Genomic DNA, 21,731 nt, shown 5'->3' with positions numbered 1-21,731 from the left:
CTGCTGTTACTTGCTGTGAAAACTGCGATTGTGAGTTCAGGTTCGTCACAGATGTCGTGAGGGAGCGTTGTGCACGCGACGCGCTTGAACTTAAATGTGTCGACCCTGCCACAAGGCTGAGGGTGATGGCGTTGCCAAGAGCACGCCTTCCCTAGAGCGGTCTGCGGATTCTCTTGGGAGCGGTGCACGAGTTCGAGCCACTGTGGATAAAGCGACGGTGTCTCCTGGCAGAGCGACGGTACCTGATCTAACCGCTTTCGGATGAGTGCCACATAGGCAAAGTCACACCAAATTTGGCTGGCAACCTCCTCGTCCGGATCTCTCCCAAGAACTATCTACCTCCCTCGATAGGTATCACCGTCGCCAACAAGCCAGTTCTAACCCGATTTTTGAAGTCGGTCCTGGCGCCATTCGAGGCACCGATTGCTAACTATGAATAGCCTCAATTGCAGTCCCAATACAGCATTGCTCCCATGTAGGCACAGGCATATGTAGTGTGTGGCTGCTGTAGTTATGTGGCACTCATCCAAAAGCGGTTAGATACCGTCGCTTTATCCATAGCGGTTCGCGCATGGCAAAGCAGCAGCCTTGCAGCAATGGTGGGGTTGGCAAGTGGCGATTTGAACGCACTGGCAGAAATGGGTGGGTGGGGAACCGGGCGTCGGCCGACGGCCAGTCAGTCATCGGCACAGGGCGGGCGGTTCAGTGCAGCCTCACCTCTACCAAGCATTGGGCGAAAAGCGGAACAACAAGACATCACTACCGGTACCTACCTTACCTATCACCTTATCACCACCTCTGCGGCCCCATTCCGACAGTCTACCGCCGCATCTGGCTCGGCGCCGTCCTCACTAGTTCATCCCTATACGGACCGAAACCCATTACCCTCTTAGACTGGATTGTTGGCATCTTACGGGTCCTGAACAACGTTGCTCTCTTTCGATTTTCTTCGCAATTTCTCTGCGCTCTTCCAGTCGAAACCCAAAGTCCGGCCATTTTTATTCAGTGTCGGCATTCTGACTTTCCACAACCTAATCCATCGTCGTCATCACTGCTTGTGGTAGCGCGACCATCGGTTGGAACGTGGGAAGCTAGCGGAATTCGCATTCGCAAGACTTTCTGACGTACGATTCCACGGCCGCTCAAGTGAAAGTAGCGACGCATTACGCAGCTTGTCGTTGCCAATATGGGGTGTGTATCCTGCTGGCTTACTCGCGGCGATGTGCTGACCAGTTGCGCAGTGTCCCCAAGTTCTTCAGATGGCTCTCCGAGCGCTATCCTGCCATCTCGCAGCTCATCGCCGAGAACCGGATTCCCGAGTTCGATTGCCTTTACGTGCGCGAGCCTCCCAGCCTGCCGGAAGCCCGGCGGCCTCCCTCTCCCCACAGATAGCTAACCGACTCTCGTAGCTGGATATGAACGGTATCATCCACAACTGTACACACAAAGATTCAGATGATGTACAATTTCGTCTCAGTGAAGAGGAAATGTTCATCGCTATCTTCAACTACATCGAACATCTTTTTGGCAAGATCAAGCCCAAGAAGTTGTTCTTCATGGCCATCGACGGCGTTGCCCCGCGCGCCAAGATGAATCAACAGCGAGCGCGCCGTTTCCGCACTGCTCTGGACGCCGAGAAAGCGCGCGAGAAGGCGATTAGGGAGGGCAAAGAACTGCCCAAGGAGGAGCCGTTTGATAGCAACTGCATCACGCCGGGTATGACCTATTAGCCTTCTACGCCTGTGGGATGAAGCCGGGTGCTAACTTTCCGCTCCCTTAAGGAACCGAGTTCATGGCTAAGCTGTCGCAGCAGCTTAAGTACTTCATCAACAAGAAGGTATCAGAAGATCGTGACTGGCAGGCGCCGGAAATCGTGTTGTCCGGCCACGAAGTCCCAGGGGAGGGCGAGCACAAGATCATGGAGTACATCCGGAATGCCCGCGCTCAGCCGGACTACAGCCCCAATGTCCGCCACTGCTTGTATGGCCTGGATGCCGACCTGATCATGCTGGGCTTGTTGAGCCACGATCCACACTTCTGCCTCCTCCGTGAGGAGGTGACTTTTGGCCGGCAGGCTAAGCACAAGTCAAAAGAGTTGGAGCATCAGAACTTCTATCTGATGCATCTTTGCATAGTCAGGGAGTATCTAGAGCTTGAGTTTCAGGACCTCAAGGCCAAAGGCGCGATGCCTTTTCCGTTCGACATGGAGAGGATCATCGACGACTTCATTCTCATGGCCTTCTTCGTCGGAAACGACTTCCTCCCAAACCTTCCACACCTCCATATCAACGAGGGCGCATTGGCTACCATGTTCAGGATCTACAAAGCCGTCCTCCCCAAGTGTGATGGCTACATCAACGAGAACGGGAAGGTCAACCTACAAAGGCTTGGACTTCTCCTAGATGAGCTTGGAAAAGAGGAGTATCGTTTTTTTGAGCATGAGAATGAAGATGCCAGCTGGCTCCGGGGCAAAAAGATGCTCGAGAACGACGAGGTCGAGAAGATGAGGGCGAAAGCCAGGGGCAAGCTCATCGTTAGCTCGGATCAGAAGGCCCTATGGAAGCAAAAGATACGGAAGTTCCTCACAAACCGCGCCTCTCAGACCCTGGACCTTGGCGCCGAGCTCAAGGCCGCCGATCGCAAGTTTGTCCAAGATCTTGCCGAAGCTGCTCACCTCGAGTGGTCCACGCAGCCGGATGATGAGGGCCATCGTCATCTTATTTTGTCATTCCCCGCTAGAGACGAGGAGGACGAGGACGACGAGGAAGCTCAGTCAGCAGTGTTGCGCATCGTCAAGAGATACGACAATGCCCAGGTCCTTGACCTTACCTCGGCTGATGCGCAGGCTGCGATGGAGGCCAAGTACAAGCAGAAGTTCCAGGAATGGAAGGACAAGTACTACTTCGAGAAGTTCGAGGACTGGACGCCAGAGAACAAGGAGGAAGAGCTCCGGAAGCTGACAGAAAACTATGTCCAAGGCCTCCAATGGGTGCTTTACTACTACTACCGTGGCATTGCTTCCTGGCCCTGGTTCTATGGTTATCATTACTCGCCCATGATTTCAGACGTCATGAAAGGTCTGAATGCGGACCTCAACTTCAAGCTCGGCCAACCCTTCAGACCGAACGAGCAGCTTATGGGTGTGCTACCGGATCGCAGCAAGAAGATCGTCCCCTCTGTCTACTGGGAGCTCATGACGGATCCCAAGTCACCTATCATCGACTTTTACCCCAGAGATTTTGAATTGGATATGAACGGCAAGAAGATGGATTGGGAGGCCGTCGTGAAGATTCCCTTCATCGATGAGAAGCGACTGTTGGCGGCAATGGCCCCCAAGGACGCGCTCCTCTCGGAAGCCGAGAAAGCACGGAATGACTTCGGAGTACCACTGAAGTTCACTTACTCCGAGGATGTGGACTTCGTTTATCCTTCCTCCTTGGTCGATGTCTTTCCGCCCATCGCCCACTGCCATTGCGTGGAAAACATTTTCGATCTTCCGCCCGTGGAAGGGTTAGAGTTTCGGGCTGGCTTGACCGATGGCGCCCTGCTTAACGTGGAGGCCTTGGCTGGGTTCCCGACTCTGGCTACATTGCCGTACACGGCCAATCTCGGTTTCCACGGGGTTAACGTTTTTCAGCAAGACAGTCGCAACGAGAGCATGATTGTCAACCTGCTTGAAACGGAACTGCGCACCAAGGCCGAGTCCGCAAAGGTCAAGCTTGGTCAGCGCTGCTTCGTCGGCTATCCTTTCCTCCAAGAGGCCAAGATCGTGAAGGTCTCGGACGAGCTATTCGACTACACACTGGATGACAGCGGGCATGTTATCTCTCAGCCTCATTCGACCCGCGAGATTGAAGATTGGACGAAGAAAGCAGACAGGATCGAAAACTTTTATAGCAAGCGGCTGGGCATCTTGATCGGTGCTGTCGAGTCACTTGTGTCTGTCCACATGTTGAAAGGCCTCGTCAAGACGGATGAAGGAGCAACGGTGAAGGAATATGGCGAGATTCCCGGAATGGAGACAGAGTACGCCTCTCAGATCATTGTAGACGAGGTCGTCAATGAAGATGAACGCTTCATCGAGAAGGCTGCTCTGCCTGTCGAGGAAGAATTTCCCGTCAAATCTGTCGGCTTCTTCCTGGGCGACTACAACTACGGCCAGCCTCTGGAGGTGGCCGGTTATTCATCTGGAAAGCTTTCCATCTGGCTTGGGATCTTACAAAACCGTGAGCCAGAATTTGCCAAGAAGATCATCCACGACGCGCAGAAGGGCATGCATTACCTGCCTTCCTACATGGTGGCTAAGCAACTCGACCTGCATCCGCTCACCCTCAGCAAGATTACATCGTCTTACTTTATCCGGACGGTCGGGGACCTGCGGGTGAACCTAGGCCTTAACCTCAAGTTTGAGGCGAAAAAGCAGAAGGTGCTGGGCTACTCGCGCAAGTCCCAATCCGGCTGGGAGTTCAGCGCCGCTGCTATCCACCTGATCGTGGAGTACATGAAGCATTTTCCGGACTTCTTCGCAGGAGTGAAGCGTAACCCATCAGGTGCCGAACTGACCGAGACGGATCTCTGGTCTGATCCGGCTGTTGCTTCGGCGAGAGTCAAGGAAATTGGTGCTTGGCTGAAGACTCTGAAGACCAGCTCCATGGAGCGGGTGCCTCTAGATGCCGAGCAGCTCGACTCGGACGTCGTCATGCAGCTCGCCGCCGAAGCCGACCGATTGCAGCTGAGCGCCATCCCCACCAACCCCAAGAAAATGAACGGCGTGCCTCGCAACGCGGTCATGCGACCCGAGGACGCAGAGCACCGCTTGGGCGGCCAGGACTTCGCCTTGGGTGACCGTGTCGTGTATGTGGCGCGCACAGGCAAAGTGCCGATCGCTTTCCGCGGCACTGTGGTGGGTATCAGCCGCACCCCGACCGCCAAGCTTCTCGACGTCGTTTTCGACGTCACCTTCATGAGTGGCACCACTCTCGGCGACCGCTGCCCACCGTTCCGCGGCCAGACGGTCCCCTCGACCGTCCTACTCAACCTGACCAACAGGCAGGTTGTGGCCGGGGCCAAACAACAACTCGCCAGACAGGCTGTCAGCCCGTCAGTTACGACCCTGACCGCCCATGGCGGCTACCACATGAACGGCAAGCGCTACCAAGACGCGCCCGCACCGCCTCCCTTGCAGGGTAGCTGGCGCAGCGCGGCAAACGGTGGTGGCCGTGGTCGTGGTGGCAGCGGTCAGCCCAATCGGGGAGCCATCCAGGGTAATCTGCCCTATCGCCCTCACCACCAGCAGCAGCAGATCCAGCCGCCGCCGAATGGCCCTCGCACCGGCACACCCCCGTTCAATCCCGCCAATGGCCAGGGACGTGGTCGTGGCGGCGGCCAGTTCAGGGGGCGCGGAGGCAGCGGATACGTCTCGCACCCTGGAGGCAGGGTTGGTAACGGCGCAAGCGGATATGCTACCCCGACAAGAGGTAGTGGTGGTCGCGGAAGGGGTGACGGGCATGGTTTCAACAGGGGACGTGGAGCAAGGAGAGGCGCGCAGCAGCAGCAGCAGCAGCAACCGCAGGCGGCGACGGCTTCTCAGGGCTAGTGGCAACCTGCATGTCCTCACAGCTGTGTAAGAGGAGACAAGGCTGGTTTGGGAGTGAGAAGAGGACGTGTTCGGCGTTCGGCTGAGAGAATGAGCACTGGATGTGCATCATGGCAAGGTGATGATGAGATTTGACTGTTGGTAACAAGTTCGGGGAATGAAAAGGGTTGATTATCTGCATACGTGGTAGATAGGCCCGATTTGGGCAGCGATGGAAGGGCACTGGGCTTTGGACTGTGTTGTAGAGTTCATGTCAGACAGAAAGCGTAAAAGGTTAAAGTGCCAATGAAGTATACCCTATGTGATATCTGCGTACACTTCCCCTGACATCTTGGTGGGATTGCTGTATCTACACAACCATGGGGGCTCAATAACCGAACATCACCCCGCCCGACGGATTGTCTCATCATGCTCACCTTGGTGTGTGCGGCCCCTGGCCAGATAGATGCCTATGCACGAGAGGAACCATTGCATTGAGCCGTCAAGAAGGGGCTTGTATTTTTCTAGGTCGTTTGAACTACGAACTACTCTGTGATTCAACTCGACGCCCCTGCCTTCTTCTCATCCTTCTTCTTGATCGCAGGCAAAGCGAACTTCTTGCTCAGGTTGTTCCTCAGCGTCTTCCACCTCCAGAAGTCGGCGTCCTGATTCCACGTCAAGAAGCCCACCCACGGCTGCACGTTGTAGTGAAGCCTCAACACAACATCCTCCTGCTCGGCCACCTTACCCGAGGGGTGCGTGATCTGGTACTTGGGCCGCTGGTTCTTGATCGACAATTTCCCGCTACTTAATGTCAACCAACCGGTCTCGTGTAGAAGGTTTGGGGTTCTGGGGGGAGGGGGAGGAGGAGGGGTCAACCAGGCACAGGAAATTGAAGTAGATGTAGGAAAGCGTGCGCTTACCGGCTAGGATCGATAGGCTTGCCCTGCGCGCTCCGCTTCAGCTTCTTCATGGCGATGGGGCCCAGATTGGCCAGGTGGTCTGCGCTCGGCGCCGTGATGATGCTATCCCAGATGACGGCCTGGTTGGTCGCGTTCTGCCCGGACCCGGACCCGCCTGCCGACGGCCACTCGGCCGTCACGTAGACGAACAGCTGCTTGGTGTTCCATGTGAAGAGGGAGGAAAGGTCGGCGTCGAGGGAGAACTTGAGTATGGCGTACTCTTCCTTCTTGGAGGAGTAGTAGTGCGGACGGCCACGGACGCTGGAGCAGGGGGACAGGTTGTGTTAGCTGTGGGAGAGGTTGCTCAGGAGACGAAGGGGCCGTACACTTGGACATTGGTGGGCTTGAGGACGCCTACGCTAGGCGTCCGCGGGGTAATGAGGTCGGAGGCGGCGATGAAGGCAGCAATCACGAAGGCTACTGTGGTGAAGAAGCCAAAGGTGTTCTGGAGCCGGACGACGGACGAGTACATGGCGGGCGATGACGGGGGAAGCCGCCCTTACACCCGAAGAAAGAGAGCTGGGATTGAGATTGGGCTCCCGGCTTGGAAAAAGAGGTTACGCGGCGTCACCCGGATATTGTCATGGGCCGGATAATGGCAAGAGACAATGTCAGCGAGCTCACGCCAGGTTGTCGCAGGCAGCTTCCAATTGCGACCAGTGCATTGGATGTTCGCGAATCGCGATATGTACTCCGTAGTGTATCCGTAGACCTGTAATTAGCGATAAGGCCAGATTCATAAACTTATCGTAGGTTGTAGCTTGGCATTGATGCAGCAATCGGGGCGGTCCAGACCATGGGCTCAGCAAGTATGTGCAGGGTTAGGGTAGAAATGGCGGCGTTTCACACTTCAAGTTTCCTGCGTTAACTTTCGCTGGCCTGTGATGTAACTGCCAAGTTGGAAGTTCAGCTTGTCCCGGGTCGACTGCGCATTTGATCCTGTTCGCGCATTCTCCAGCCCGGCACCCCGACGCAACCGACCACACGATGCGAGTATCTTGAGCCTCCAACATGGGTGCCAGCGACTCTAAGCTTGTCTTCAAAAAGGGCATCTTCAGGCTCTCCGAGGAGAGGCACATTCCTGCCGGCGATGCGTACTGGGCCTCTGTGAGCTGTGGCCCGTCCGTCGTGGATTGGCCTTGGACATTTTGCGCTAACACATCTCCGTAGTTCTGGGAGCTCCCCGAGTCTGCCGAAGATATCTTCAGCCTCTTTGCGCCAGCCGATGTGCGCCGCACTCGCGACAATGCGCTCGAGAACCTGGAGACCCTGATACAGGCCGTAACGACCCGCCTGTTCCTCCTCTGCCGTCACCCTTCCTTCCCGGACCCCGAGTTTGCTCCCGACCGAGAAGCGCTGAATTGCATCCGCGTTCTAACACGAGTGCTCCCCTTTATTTACGAAAAGGAGTCGCTACAGCAGTGGGAGCATGACGTGCTATGGTCACCGAGGCGCAGGCGAACCCGGAAAGCCGCCATCTCCAATGAAGTGTTGTTTGATGGAGGTCAGGATGGGCAACCTAGAGAGGCGACAGACGAGTTTGAGGATGCGAAGCCGCTGGCCGAAGAGTTGATCGACACTCTCCTCGACTTGCTCTTCTTCTCCGACTTCACGGTGCCCAACGCCGCTCAGGGAAAGCCGAGGGTCACCTACGCCATCTGGCAAAGCGGTGTAGGCTGCAACACGTCAATACCCACTGTCAAGGAGCACGAGAACAACCGCTGCGAGATTCTGCGTCTGCTCTTAACTCTAGCAAGTCAAAGCATGTATCTGTCACCGAGCGTCCTACCACAACAGGGGACCAAGGCCCTCACCTACATTTGCACGTGCTCAGACAAGCAGGTGGTCCTGTCTGTGTTGTGTTCGCTGCTGAACACAGTGAGTGGGCGGTTATTTAATCAGGGCGGCTGGTTAGTGCTGACGTTTACCAGACCCTCAAATACAACCCAGCCAGCTGGCGGGTACCATACAATGCTCTTGTCTTCAAGGACCCGAAAGAGATTCTCGTTACATATACCCTCCAGTTCCTCCTGACCACGCTGCTGTACACCATCCCTGAGCAGGCCGGTGCCATGGCTCCCAAGAACTATTACCGTCACTTCCTCGGCCGCCTTCACCGGCCCCAGGACTTCCAGTTCGTCGTGGACGGTATGACGCGGATCTTGAACCAGCCACTTCAGACTAATTCCTCGTACCTGCCAGGAGCCCAGACCTCGGTGAGGTTCGCTCCCGAAATCATCATGCTCTTCTGGGAGATGACACAATGCAACAAGCGGTTCCGATCGTTCATTATCGATACGGAGAGAGCTCACGACTTCATCATACTCGTCCTGTTCTATGCCCTCGAGAACAAGGCCGACGCGGCTAAACAAGGCGTTGTGAGGATGTGTGCCTTTCTCCTGCAGACACTCAGCGTAGAGAAGAATTTCGGGGTGAACCTGAACAAGTCGTTCGAGGCGCAGGATACATTACCCCCTGCCATCCGGATCACAGGGTTCAAGGGCACATATGGTGATTTCCTCATCCAAGTGAGTCTGCCGGAAACCGCTGAACCCCAGTGCGGCGCTAATACGGCTCTAGTCCATCTATAGCCTCATCACGACCAGTCAGGGGAAGCTCACCGCTATCTACCCTGCCCTTCTAGCGGTTATCAACAACATTGCCGCATATCTGGAAGGGCTAAGCGCGGCCACATGCTCCAAAATCATGCAGCTGTTCAATTCCATGTCCTCGCCCTCATTTCTCCTGGCCAATGAAACAAATCACAGCCTCTTGAGGTCATTGCTAGAGGCCATCAATGCCATAGTTGAGCACCAGTACAGAGGTAAGCTATTCGCAAGCAGCGGTGCGGTGTCAAACGACCATTCATATTGACAGCATGACAGAAAACCCGCAGTTCATCTTCTCCATTCTCAGGAACCGAAAGAGATTCGAAGCGCTGCGCTCCTTGACGCTCGAAAGCGGTCAAGAGGAAATCCAGAGGCGCAACCGGAGACGTAAGGACAGTGGGGCTTCTCACGACCCGTTAGAGCCCACGTCGACTAGGAGTTCGGTGGAGAGCATAAGGAGTCCGACTGCACCTCTCTCTCGAGCGCCTACGCTCGGCGATGTCCCAGAGGAGGACGGAACATTTGCGGTTGGGGAGGATGAGGATGAGAGCGACGACGAAGCACGGCCGACACCGGCAAATTCAAGCCCGAGCGACAACCCGTCGGTAGCTTCGTCGGTAGCATCAGCGGCCGACGACGATGTTCCGAGACAGCTGCAGGGCATGTCAGAGAAGGCAAGAGGGAAAATGCCGGCGGGGACCGGCAACTTCTCACGTCAGAACAGTACCACCAGTCTGGGGGGGCCTGCCACTGGCCAGTCGCAGTCTGGGCTGTTTGAGCCATCCGCCCAGTGGATGGACAGTTGGCTGCCGGAACTACCGCTCCACACGGTGCTGACCGTCCTGCAGCAGTTTTCGGCGCTGATCCCCCGTCAAGCCCTCGTGACGGACACGCCGCCCCCGGCCGTACTGGCCAAGATCCGCGATGTGCAGCTGCTCGGCGTCGAGCCGTCGCCCATTCGGGTACACTCGTTTGAGTGGTCGCCCTTGGCGCTTGGGTGGTACGAGTCGCTGCTCTGGGGTTTCATCTTCGCCGGCGAGATGCAAGTGTCGAAGGGCACTGTGGGCGTCTGGAACACGACGCAAATCAAGCTGTTCCGGGTTCAGGAAACGGCGCCACAGGGACCCACGCTGACCTCGCCGCGCGGCGCGGTGGATGCGGTGGGCAGCAATATTGTCTCCCGCATTGGAGCCATCAACTTACGTGGTGTTGGGACACCGTCGATGCCCGGGAATGGGCAGCTGCCTCCAGCCCGTGCCGCGTAACAGGTTCATGGAGAGCTCACTTTAACGGAATACACGTTCCAGGTGGAATACAGCAAGGTGCATGCTTCGTGGAGTACACAACTATGGGAGGTATCAGGCTGGGACACTCACGGGTGACAGAGCGGGTTGGTCAGCGTTGTTGAATGGATGGTAGCTTTGCATGTTCAGGCCAATCAGCCCAGTTGGTCCCCCGGGACCTAATTCCACCTGGGTTAGCCATCTCAGCGACAAAGCCTGTTTATCCCAAGTACCATTGATGTGCAATACGAAATTGAGTCTACCATAAGTACCAAACTCCCTAGAAACACCACAATTGCCCTCCGTCTCTACTGTAGCCATGTATACACACGGTCCGCACGGCCAACACCCACCGGCTTCTTCCCAGAGGTCAGTTAGCCTAATGGGGCGTGTTTCTAGATTTACGCGACCCGGATGACCTTCTGGTGTGAGAGGGCCGTGTTCTCAACTCAGCCGTGCGTGTACCTGGATAGGGTGCCATGAGCTGGATGCTGGAGGAGACCATGTGCATGATTCCTCCTGCACGATCTCCCAAGCTTTGGGCGTCTTCAGCGCCACGTTGGTAATAACTTCACAGATAATGCCGTACATCCCTCGTTAACAATGCACCATGAGAACGCGGTATGTGGCTGTCTTCTGATTATAAAAACCGATCCAGAGCTAGCCATACCGGGATATCACCCATCAAGATGAATGAATCAAGTCATCATGAGAAGTTCTGGTGCAACCAGCCGCTCCCTGAGCTCCTCCTGCCCTTCTCATACAGCCACTTGTTGTTGAGGCTGACGCTAGACCGTTTCCCTGTCGCCGGCGTTGGAGTCGGAGGTCCATCGCCAAACATACTCGACGCAGTACTTGCACCAAAGAGACTCGATGCCGTGCTCGCGCCGAGTGAACTGGGCGAGCCAAAAGACGCGTTCCTCCCCCCATTGAGGCCCCCTCCCACGGCCTTCTGAAGCAACGGGCTAACTGCCGAGGGCGAATACGGCGAGGGATGCAATTTCGATGGAGATGTCCCCGGCCGAGGCGACGAATACTGGGCCGAGACCGGACTGGCTAGGTTCGACAGGGGCGAGCTGGTGTAGCTCTTGATGCTGGCGGGCGATCCAGCCATGGACGGGGTTCTGGAGTATTTGGGCGGCGTGCTGTACACCGAATCTGGCGTTGCCGGCTTGGAGCTCGGTGGCAAGCCAAGCAGCTTCCGCTGAGCCGGTGTGAGTGGGATGTCTGAGAGGTCGTCCTGCGTCCGGAGAAGAGGCAGCAGGGCCAAGCCAATGTTGATCAATGGCAATACAGTAAGCGCGGCGTAAATCCAGTTGGTGTAGTGCTTCAATTCGGGGCTGGTTCCAATGGACATGTCAGTATAACATAACCATGGTGATCAGCGATACCAACTGCATCATTCTGTCTTTGAGATCGGTTGAACGATAGGGAGTGTACTAACAAGAACCATCGCACAAAGTACGGGAACATTTGCCGTAGCAAGCCGATCGCAAAAAGAGCCATGGCATTGTAGACGATTTGCCTAATGTTCTTCTCCCCGAAAGTGCTTAGATTTCGCCGCCGCGTGATCTCAGTAAGCCGAGGGTGTTTCCAATTTCCTGGGCTATCCTGAACAGATGAAGAGGGGGCCGCGATCTGTCTGACAGGTGTGGATTGGGCTTGCGCCACAGACATCGCCGAGGACGACATGCTGCTGTGTTATGAGTGCGGCGTCTTCCTTCGCCCGGACCTGAAGGATAGTGCGCAGAAGGCGTCAACGGTTGCGGATAAGCTTCCAGCAGTTGCGATACCTGAGCGACTCAGATTGTCGAGGCCACAGGAGTAGAAAAGCTAACGAGGAGAGGGAGGCTTGAAGTAATTGCCGCCTGCTGTGGGGTTAGTAAGGTCAATAGCCGGAGTCCCGCCGCTTGAGTGGCGTCCCGTCTCGATGTGCCGTTATTATGTCTTCATTTGTTGCTCGTTGTCGTTGTTTGTGTTTGCGGCAAGAGCAGCGCTGCTAGCTGCCCGCGATTTTGGCGCGAAGTCAACAATGCAATCCCCAGGCGACCGCTCGGCAGATACTAGTTATCAGCTGTGCGCAGCTGTTCACGTCCGGGCGTCTCATGCGGGTCGCACCACCCCACTCTTGGTACTAAGGGACCCATCGTTCGAAGCGGCAGCTCCCGGCCCCGCCATTTACTCAGTCCTTCCCGGTATCCCAAGCCCAAGTGCGGCTCCCGCTGCAGCCTCGGACTCCGACTCCACCGTCCTTGATATTCAATGCTACGGGCGACCGCTAAGGGGCCCTCTTCGACTTGAACTGCCGACAAATGATAGATAACGCCTGGCTCTTAACCGACCAAGATGGGCTTCTTTGACAACCTGCTGCTCCATCTCGACGAGAGCGTTACCGGGCTCTTCGCGCAGTGGAATCTCTGGACCAGCGTGATCGTTTCGGTGCTCGCCGGCTTTCTTGCCTACCAGATCGCCACGCGGCAGGAACCGGACACACATCCTTTCCTGCTTGCGCGGCAGGCCCAAGGCTCCCCCGTGCGCCAACCCGGCGAGTCTCCTGTCTACCGGTCGCAGGGCGCCCCGCATGGCATGCCCCTGAATGCCGGCTTGAATGTGAAGGATCCGGGCGCCTCCAAGTGGGCAAGAGGACGTGATGGCGATCTGCGGGACATTTGGCGCCAGGCCATTGCCGGCGTGCAGGAGGATGGTCCGAACAAGGGGGCCAAAGGCCGCATCCTGACTGTGTTGGGCACCGACAAGGTTATCGAGCACCGCCTCGACGACATCACCCGCCAAATCAACCTGGTCGGACGACACATTCTCGACCAGGGCGGCAACCGCGTGGCCATCTACCTCCCTAACTCGGTCGAGCTAATCGTGACACTCTTCGCGTGCTCTTTCTACAACCTGACCACCGTGATCCTGCCGTTCGATCAGCCCGCCGATGCCGTCATCTCGATGCTGCGCCGGTCCGCCGCCGACACTGTCATTACCGCTCCGGGCGCCTTCCCCTATGAGGCCGTCGTCAAGAACTACCCGTCCCTGCGCCAGCTGATCTGGGTCGTCGACGAGGGCAGCAAGCACATGGACTGGAACGAGGTCCCCCAGGGTACCGGAAGCAGTGTCAACGTGTCGACATGGCAAGACATCATCCATGACAGCCCCGTAGACGCCGGGAAAGAACTCCCTTCGATTGAAGGACAGAAAGAGCTCCGCGATATCACCGTCTTTTGGCAGTTCAAGCCCGGCCAGCAGGAGGAGATGGTTCGTTTCACATCCGCCAACTTCGTCTCCGCCATTGCCGGCCAGCTCTTCGCCGTTCCCACTGCCCAGCGGATGGGGCCCTCGGACCTGTTCCTTCCCGCCGACTCGCTGGCCAACACGCACACCCTGGCCCTCACCCTCGCCGCGCTGTATTCAAACGCCTCAGTGGCATTCAACTCCGTCGCCGCGCAGGCCGACGACCTCGCCATCGCTACCGGCGGCGTCTCCCCGACCATTCTAGTCGCCACGCCCGCGGCCCTGCTCAAGACCCACGAAGAAACATCCGCCCGGCTCAACTCGTCCCTCCTAGGCCGCACCCTCCACCGCTTCCAGACCCGCCAGCTCGCACAAACCGGCGTAATGCCTCCTGCGAGCGGCGGCCTCTTCTCCCACACCTACACTAGCGCCGTGCGGCCGCAGGGCAGCGGCAAGCTCCGGCTGATCTACACCGCCGAGCGCGTCGGCGCCGACACGCCACGCCTGTCGTCCTCCGTGCTCTCCGATCTGCGGGCGTTCACGGGAGCACGGATCATGTACGCTCTGACGGCCCCCAAGGTGGCGGGCGCCGCGACGCAGACGGGCTTCTATGACTACAGGGTGTTTGATGACAAGGGGAAGACGGGCGGCGGCTCGCACTTTGGTCCGCCGCTGACGAGCACCGAGATTCTGTTCAGGGATATGGGCGTGTGGAAGACGACGGATGAGCGGAGTCAGGGAGAGGTAAGCTTATTTCATATCACCAGCATACCTTATTATGTTGTTGGACTGTTGCCCTGGGTTCGGTGGCTGACTTGTTGTTTTGCGGCAGATTATTGTCAGAGGCCCCTGTGTCGCTGGTAATGAGGCGGCCCTCGGCGTGGCGGGTATGATGAGGGATGACAATACCCTGGCGTACGTTTGAGAGGCTCGGGGGGTTGCACCATGATATTTTGTGTATTGATCCGACTCCGCTGGGCGTCTCAACCAGGCCGGAGTTTGATGAGGCCTGCCAATCTGCTTAGGGCAGACGTCTCAAATCCTTTTAGACTACCTGTTGTGAGTTCGTCATGAGAGTCTTAGAAGCATGGGTTAGCGTCACAATGGTTGAGAATACACACACGAGGGCCTTTGAAACATTCGATTGGATACATGTGAAAATCCCCATCACAGTAAAATGTAGTACCTAGGTAGTAAAGTACGCCTATTCCCAGCCTTTACCCAACACCGTTGAACCGTCATGCACATACGCAGACCAGACCCCATGAATCCATAACAAACACATGACAACACTCTGCTGTTCCTGTTACCTATGCCCCGTTTCTATAAACCTGCGCCCCTTGGTTCCTAAACATGATGGTATCCCTCCTCTGCAAGATCATCAACGCGCGATTCAGCGCCGCCTCGCTGAACCCCTTCCCTTCCACCATCTCCCGCCTGAGCGTTGCCAGGCTCGTGCTCCACCCGATGGGCAGCCGCCTCTTCAGCTCCGCCTCGACCCGCGCGACCTCCTCGTTCAGCTCCCGGCTGCCCTGGTTGCTGCCCTGGCTGACGGCGTCCATAGTCGAGCAGAGAAAGAGGCGGATCGCCTCGTCGACATGCTCTTCGGTCGCGACGGGAGAGAGGGACAGCTTGGCGAGCGACTCGGTGATGCGCACGATGGCTTCCAGCTGGCGGACCGTGATGGGGATGGAGGAGCGGGTGTTAGCTTCGAGCTCGGCCGCGTGTACTTGCCTGCGGATGGCGACGAAGTGCGAGGAGAGCTTTTCCGCCGCGGCGTCTGAGAGACGTGGAGCGCACCGGCTGTTTGTGGGTTAGTTTGGTCCCCAAAGAAAAGACGGCGGAAGAGGATGAAACTCACGATCTGCAATAGCTGATGTAGCGCCGCATTTTGTCGACGGGAATTTCAGACTCAACGCGCTCTTCCACGCCCCGGCCACCCATATGGATGCCCATGACGTGCTTGGCAATGCGCTCGTCTTTGCCGCGCTCGTGCTCGTCCTTGACGATGAAGATCATGTCGAAACGTGAGAGAATGGTCGTCTGGAAGTCGATGTTCTCGCCAGGCGTCTTCATGTCGTCGTACCGGCCAAATATGGGATTGGCGGCGGCGAGTACTGATGTCCGCGCATTCAGGATGGTCGTAATGCCTGCCTTGGCGATCGAAATAGTCTGCTGTTCCATGGCTTCGTGGATAGCCACGCGGTCCTCGTCACGCATCTTGTCGAATTCGTCGATGCATACTACGCCGCCATCCGCGAGAACCATGGCACCGCCTTCGAGATAAAACTCGCGTGTCGACTGATCTCGCTGGACGGAAGCTGTCAAACCCGCGGCGGACGAGCCCTTGCCCGAGGTGTAAATCGCGATAGGGGCCACCTTCTCGACAAACTTGAGCAGCTGTGACTTGGCTGTTCCGGGGTCACCGAGCAGCAGGACATTGATGTCACCGCGCAGTTTCATTCCGTCTGGCAGGATCTTTTTGGAACCGCCCATCAGAAGACATAAGATGGCCTTCTTGATGTCCCGGTTGCCGTAGATGGAGGGAGCGATGCAGTCGGCCATGATATTGTAGAGGTCCGACCGCCGGCTGAGTTCAAGAAACTCTTGCTCCTCCTCCTCTGAGAAGACGGCCTGCCCCTTGGCGGTTTGGTCAAGATCGGTCTGGATGCCCACCGCACGCAGATACGGCGTCCGGATGGCGACGGCGCCGCTCGTTGAGTTTTTGGAGCCCTTGGTCTGGTAGATGGAGAAAATACCCATGACGGTGCATCTCGATCCGGGCACTACGCGATTCGTAAGGTAGCGGTCGGCAGATATCAGGACGTGCCTGGGCAGCTCTCCGACCGGTACCTGGTCGGGTGCCTCCTGAAGCTTGATGATCTGCTGGTCGACGAACTGCGACTTTTCGTGCACGACAAAGAAGGGGTCGAGAGGGCACTTCTCAGTCGGGTCGCCGGGCGCTCGGAACCTGTCGCACGTCCTGGGCAGCGTCACACCACTGAATCCGCCGAGAACATGAACATCTTTGGTGTGACCGCAGCTCCGGCACTGGATGTGGAGAAACGTTGCCTTGGACGACATGACGGAGGCGCCTATGACGATGCCAGGCACTCGGACCAGCCTCGCGATGGTCATGGAATCTAGGTTGCGTATTGAGACATCTTCGGCATTGGAGTGGAGAAGTAGTTGGTGTTCGGGGAGGTCGACTTTGGCCTCATGGGGGTACACGATCCTGTGCGTGCAACGCTTCAGAGCTGCCTCGAACTAGTGGGGGTTAGGGAACCTCTAGCAGCAGGGCAGGTGTCGGACGAATCATACCAGGGGAATAATCTCTGCGGGTTCTGTCACGAGTTTATGGGCAATCTCTTCGTTGAACTTTATCAGATCGCCAATGTTGACATCGCAGTAATATTTCTTGAGGAGCGCATTCTCGCGCAATTGGTCTCTGTACCAGATTATTAGTCTCTGCCGAGCGGCTTCTATTCTGCGCTCGGAAGACGGACCTGTAGATGAAGGAGTTGTCGAGTCTGAAGTCGAGAATGAAGGACTCGAGGAGGGTGCGTATGCGCGTTGGTGAATCTTCACTCTCGGCAGGGGCGCCGTAGAGCCGACTGGTGAAGACGGATTGGCGATCCATCTTAGGAAAAGCGAATCGATTGGACAAGTGATGTCAATGTAAAAGTCGCGAGAGAACTAGGAGCGCTGTCGGGTGTGTTGTTCAAATTGTCCAGGCGAGAGGCCGTCGTGTCATGACGGAGTGGCAAAGGCTGCAGAAAGGGGAAATCGCGTGACGCGTAAAAGCGACTGACGGCCCAACGCGACCAGGGCGCGCTCCTGGCAGGGATCTTAATTAGTACCCACTGTTATCCAGCCGCGGGCCCTCTGCGAGCTCTGACTCGGATAAGACACAACAGTCTCCTTTATAATCATATTGAGCCGCAGGCATACGTTAGCTGGCATATGGAATTAAGAGAAGTGGATAAGGCTACTTAGTGGACTCGAGCTGGGCTTGGCACGCAGCTCCCTGCCATTTGGCGTCCACTGAGCGACACGCGGCGGCGGGAGCTCACCTCAGCAGCTTCAACGACGACCTCAAAAAAGGACCTAGTGCAAGGGATCGAAGGGGACTCTCACGAGCACAGGGTTTCTCAACGAAGCAACAGTCCAACACAGCGCCTGAAATAGCGATCGAAAACAGTCTGGCGCATTTCCTCGAGCATCTCCCAGCAATGATACCTCGGTGACGGCGGCCTCCCAATCAACTCAACTGCATCGCCTGCACAAGGCTCCTATTGACTCGTGGCCCGGCCCTGGATGGTCGCCAACGAAATCCGCGCTTCGCCTCGTGGCAGGGGAGACTTGGGGAGCCGCAATGTTCTCAAACCAGGGAGCCCGCAAGTCTGTCGATAGCCTGTCTTCGACGCTGTCGGCTGGCCATCGGGGTGACTTCCCTTTCCATGGGTGTGCATGCCCCGGAAGCAGCTCAAACAACTCATTCTTGGCCGGCAGCTAACCCTTCCAAGAGCAGCGCCGCAGGGGCTGCAGCGCCCGCACCAGCGAAGAGATTCGACCGCAAGCTCTATCCACTCGATCGGCGGCTCACTCGATGCTGCGGGGGGCTTGTCCAACACGCTCTTCGAGTCGGGCCAGAACGCCATCTCGACCTTACTGCAACCCCCCATCGTGCGGACCGGCCTCCTCCCGCACAGCGCACCCCCGGCTTCGAGCGCGCACAAGCCTCCTACCACCCGAGACATCCCGCCCGTAGCCCTGACCAACATCCCTCATGTCGAAGCGTCCGAATTCAAGCCGTACCTCTCCCAGGTCGGCACGCTCTACGAACAGCTGCGACGAATACAGGCAGATGAAGACCAAGGGCCGAGCAACCTTCAACGCCGAAGTCCCAAGCCCGATGAGTATCCCGAGGCCTTGGACGAGGGCCACTTGCGACCCGGCAAGCGACCGGGGCTGTCGTCGCGACGGACCTCTACTGCCTCTCTCAGCTCCCTATCGTCAATAGAAGTGGCACCAACCACGCATCGTTCGAGTTCACGCCCTAAGAGAGGGCAAGCGCATGGGCCGCCGCCACTATCCACCATCCCCGCCGTGTACTTCGACGAGTACTTCCATCTGGAGAATCCGCGCACGTTCGATGTGGTCAGCGAGCGCTCCGAGGTGGTGCGCCCGACGCCAGGGAATGATGACAAGAGTGGATCCAACGGCCAGGCAGCCGCACCGCGCAAAGCATTGGCAACAAATGCTATTCTGCAAGAAAAGCTGTCGTGGTACATGGATACTGTCGAAATGCATCTCATCCAATCGATCTCGACGGCCTCGACCACTTTCTTCACGGCCCTCGGGTCCCTTCGGGAGCTACACTCCGAAGCGGCCGAGTCTGTGGAGAGGATCAAGGGGCTACGAAAGGAGCTGGAAGCTTTGGATGAGGAGATTGCCACCGGCGGGCTTCATCTCGTCCAGCAGCGCAGGAGAAGAGAGAATGTGAAGCAACTTCACGATGCGGTCATGCAGCTGAGGGAGATTGTAGACGGGGTGGCCGTCTGCGAATCGCTGGTTGACGCTGGAGAAGTCAGTGACGCTCTCGACAATATCGACAATCTCGAAAAGCTCATAGCTGGAGAGCCGTCGGAAGCCAATCCGCTGGATATACAGCTCAGGGACCTCAGGGGCGCTACCGCCCTTCAGGGTGTAAGCAACGACTTAGATACCCTTCGACTGCGGATCGGGAAATCGTACGAGACAAAGTTCCTCAACACGCTTCTCACAGACCTCCGGAATCATGTTGAGCGAGTATCAACTCAAGAGGTTCTGATACGGTGGAATAGTGCTTCGGCGCGCGTGCGCGGTGCCCACAGCCGTGAACCGTCGGCTTTCCCATCGTACATGGCGGGCACAGACCAGATCCGGACTGAGCTCCTCTTTAGCCTGACTGGGTTGCAGCGCGCGGGGTATCTCACAGCTGCAGCTACCGCGTATCGGGAAACAGCTTTACGAGAGATCCGAGGCATCATTCGACGGCAAATGCCCAGCTCCAATGACGACGACAATGAATCGCTCATGTCCACGTCTACAAGAACTGGCGGCAGGCAGCGCTCGCAGCAGGAAAGATCGATCATCCTGGCGCGCAACCTACGCGCCCTAGAGCCCCAAGAGGCCGAGGAGCTCATGACCAGGATGTACATTGGTGTGGCCGAGGCGCTGAGGAGGCTCAGCACCCAAGTTAAGGTCTTGTTAGATGTGGCAAGCTCCATCGGCGATTCTTCAGTTCCTTCTGGTCTCCGGTCGCCGCCACTCAGGTCACCCCCTTTCAGCCCTCTGGCGGGGCAAACACCGGGGCCCGCGCACGAGGCTCAAGAAGAAATCCACAGGGCTGTGGACATCGCCAACCTGCTGGGGCAAGCGGTCGACGTTGCGCACGAGAAGATCGTGAAAGTATTGCGGGTGCGGTCAGAGCAGAACAAACGGCTGGATCTGGTCTGGTTCCTGCGGTACTTCAGCCTCAATCTGCACTTCGCCAACGAGTGCGAGGCCGTCTCCGGACGCAGCGGGATAACGCTAAAGACTGTTGTCAACAGCCATATCAAGGATTTCATCCAGAATCACGGGGACGCCGAAAACCAGAAGCTCGCACAAGGCATGGAATCAGACCAATGGAATGCCGCCGATTTCGGTGACAAGGACACTGAGCTGCTCAACCAGATACTGGAGAGCAGCACTAGGGACGCTGCCGCGTGGATAGAAGGCACTCAGATATGGATCCCGCACCCGGACACAGAAGCAGCCGGGAAAGAACCTGACCTTTTGTCTGTCCAGACGAACGGCACCGGGAAAACCAAGACGAGAAGTGCTGTCGTCGAGTCCGAGAGCTTCTTGCTTCCCAATTCGGCCATCTCATGCATGCATGGCATGGCCCGGTTCTTGCATCTGATGGCTGCCATCCCGTCCATGACGGCCGAGATCTCAGCTTCGCTCATTGCGTATCTCCAGCTCTTCAACTCCCGCTGCACTCAACTCATCCTCGGGGCCGGAGCGACGAAATCGGCCGGACTCAGGAACATCACAACGAAGCACCTTGCGCTGGCGTCGCAGTCGCTCGCTTTCATAGCCGCCATCATCCCACACGTCCGCGAGTTTGTCCGCCGGCACTGCGGCTCCGGAATGGCCGTGTCTGCGGTGATGGGCGAGTTTGACAAGGTCAGGCGGGCTTTCCAAGAGCATCAGAACAACATCTACGACAAACTTGTCGAGATCATGAGCGGCCGGGCGCTGGCGGGTACGAAAAAGCTGAAGGCTCTGGACTGGAAGGAGGAAACCAGTACCGCGGCCAATGAGTACATGGAGACACTGGTAAAGGAGACCACGACTCTGCACCGCAACTTGACCAAACACCTGCCAGAGAGCACGGTGAGGATGATCATGCTCCCCGTGTTTAAGAACTACAAGGACACGTTCGGCGCGGCATACCAAGGCGTGGAACTCAAGACCGAGCAGGGTCGGGAGAGGTATGTTCATAGCCACGTTGGCGTAGCCCCCAGTTTATCCAAATACGTCATGTCATGCTAACGCACGGGTCAGGATGCTGCGGGATGTTGAGTTCTTCCAATCTCGCCTCGGCAAGATTGACGGCTTCGAGGACGCAGGCGAGTATCTGGTCAGTGTTATCAAGAGCAAGCAAATCAGCGCTCCTCCTCCACCGCCGGCCTCAGCTCCGCAACCCGCATCCTCGACAACGGGGATAACAACGACGCCGCCGCCACCCTCAACGTCACCGCCTGCACCAGCATCGGCACCGGCACCCGCAACATCTGGAGGGGAAGAAGGGAAGGCGTCGGCGGAATGGCCTACTGTAGGGCCGCAGGCACAGGAGAACGGGAATTCCAACGAGGCAAGCACGGCGTAAGGGGAAATGGACGGCTACTGATTGAAAAGACGTGCGGAAGTGGAGCATGAGCGGTCCAATAATGGCCTATGCATAGGTTGTTGTATAGATATCGTATGCTGGTGTACACACCCCTATTTTGAATGAAGAGTCCCGACAAAGTTT

The 21,731-nt window shown here is 57.1% G+C and overlaps 7 protein-coding genes across 7 annotated transcripts; 4 read left to right on the top strand and 3 right to left on the bottom strand.

Moving 5' to 3' along the window:
• Positions 1 to 700: 700 nt before the first annotated feature.
• B0T15DRAFT_429565 (XRN 5'-3' exonuclease N-terminus-domain-containing protein) lies at positions 701 to 5,907 on the top strand. The gene is made up of 4 exons (XM_062865709.1): positions 701 to 1,191; positions 1,242 to 1,335; positions 1,410 to 1,716; positions 1,782 to 5,907. Exons 1-4 carry the CDS (start codon positions 1,187 to 1,189, stop codon positions 5,594 to 5,596), a joined length of 4,221 nt encoding a protein of 1,406 aa, XP_062724383.1. The 5' UTR covers positions 701 to 1,186; the 3' UTR covers positions 5,597 to 5,907.
• Positions 5,908 to 6,069: 162 nt separating this feature from the next.
• Positions 6,070 to 7,245, bottom strand: B0T15DRAFT_524786 (signal peptidase subunit-domain-containing protein). Its single transcript, XM_062868800.1, has 3 exons — positions 6,864 to 7,245; positions 6,499 to 6,798; positions 6,070 to 6,379 (listed from the first exon to the last, which is right to left on the bottom strand). The coding sequence occupies exons 1-3, from the start codon at positions 7,007 to 7,009 to the stop codon at positions 6,133 to 6,135; spliced, it is 693 nt and encodes a 230-aa protein (XP_062724382.1). The 5' UTR covers positions 7,010 to 7,245; the 3' UTR covers positions 6,070 to 6,132.
• A 168-nt stretch (positions 7,246 to 7,413) lies between these two features.
• B0T15DRAFT_524785 (high-temperature-induced dauer-formation protein-domain-containing protein) lies at positions 7,414 to 10,695 on the top strand. Its single transcript, XM_062868799.1, has 5 exons — positions 7,414 to 7,644; positions 7,708 to 8,415; positions 8,469 to 9,065; positions 9,118 to 9,361; positions 9,423 to 10,695. Exons 1-5 carry the CDS (start codon positions 7,549 to 7,551, stop codon positions 10,409 to 10,411), a joined length of 2,634 nt encoding a protein of 877 aa, XP_062724381.1. The 5' UTR covers positions 7,414 to 7,548; the 3' UTR covers positions 10,412 to 10,695.
• B0T15DRAFT_500394 (nuclear pore complex component-domain-containing protein) lies at positions 10,696 to 12,447 on the bottom strand. Its single transcript, XM_062867367.1, has 2 exons — positions 11,874 to 12,447; positions 10,696 to 11,769 (listed from the first exon to the last, which is right to left on the bottom strand). Exons 1-2 carry the CDS (start codon positions 12,119 to 12,121, stop codon positions 11,136 to 11,138), a joined length of 882 nt encoding a protein of 293 aa, XP_062724380.1. The 5' UTR covers positions 12,122 to 12,447; the 3' UTR covers positions 10,696 to 11,135.
• Positions 12,448 to 12,563: 116 nt separating this feature from the next.
• On the top strand, positions 12,564 to 14,798 carry B0T15DRAFT_524783 (uncharacterized protein). Its single transcript, XM_062868798.1, has 2 exons — positions 12,564 to 14,410; positions 14,499 to 14,798. Exons 1-2 carry the CDS (start codon positions 12,776 to 12,778, stop codon positions 14,589 to 14,591), a joined length of 1,728 nt encoding a protein of 575 aa, XP_062724379.1. The 5' UTR covers positions 12,564 to 12,775; the 3' UTR covers positions 14,592 to 14,798.
• Position 14,799: 1 nt separating this feature from the next.
• Positions 14,800 to 17,530, bottom strand: B0T15DRAFT_429550 (MCM2/3/5 family-domain-containing protein). Its single transcript, XM_062865708.1, has 4 exons — positions 17,173 to 17,530; positions 16,988 to 17,114; positions 15,528 to 16,933; positions 14,800 to 15,469 (listed from the first exon to the last, which is right to left on the bottom strand). The coding sequence occupies exons 1-4, from the start codon at positions 17,304 to 17,306 to the stop codon at positions 14,977 to 14,979; spliced, it is 2,160 nt and encodes a 719-aa protein (XP_062724378.1). The 5' UTR covers positions 17,307 to 17,530; the 3' UTR covers positions 14,800 to 14,976.
• Positions 17,531 to 18,136: 606 nt separating this feature from the next.
• B0T15DRAFT_391364 (Vps54-like protein-domain-containing protein) lies at positions 18,137 to 21,587 on the top strand (the record flags this gene model as incomplete). The annotated part of the gene is made up of 2 exons (XM_062864585.1): positions 18,137 to 21,189; positions 21,263 to 21,587. 2 exons carry the CDS (start codon positions 18,137 to 18,139, stop codon positions 21,585 to 21,587), a joined length of 3,378 nt encoding a protein of 1,125 aa, XP_062724377.1.
• Between the last annotated feature and the right edge of the window lie 144 nt (positions 21,588 to 21,731).

Source organism: Chaetomium strumarium, assembly GCF_033439665.1.
Source record: "Chaetomium strumarium strain CBS 333.67 chromosome Unknown B0T15scaffold_2, whole genome shotgun sequence".
NCBI lineage: Eukaryota > Fungi > Ascomycota > Sordariomycetes > Sordariales > Chaetomiaceae > Chaetomium > Chaetomium strumarium.
This window is presented reverse-complemented; position numbering and strand designations above follow the sequence as displayed.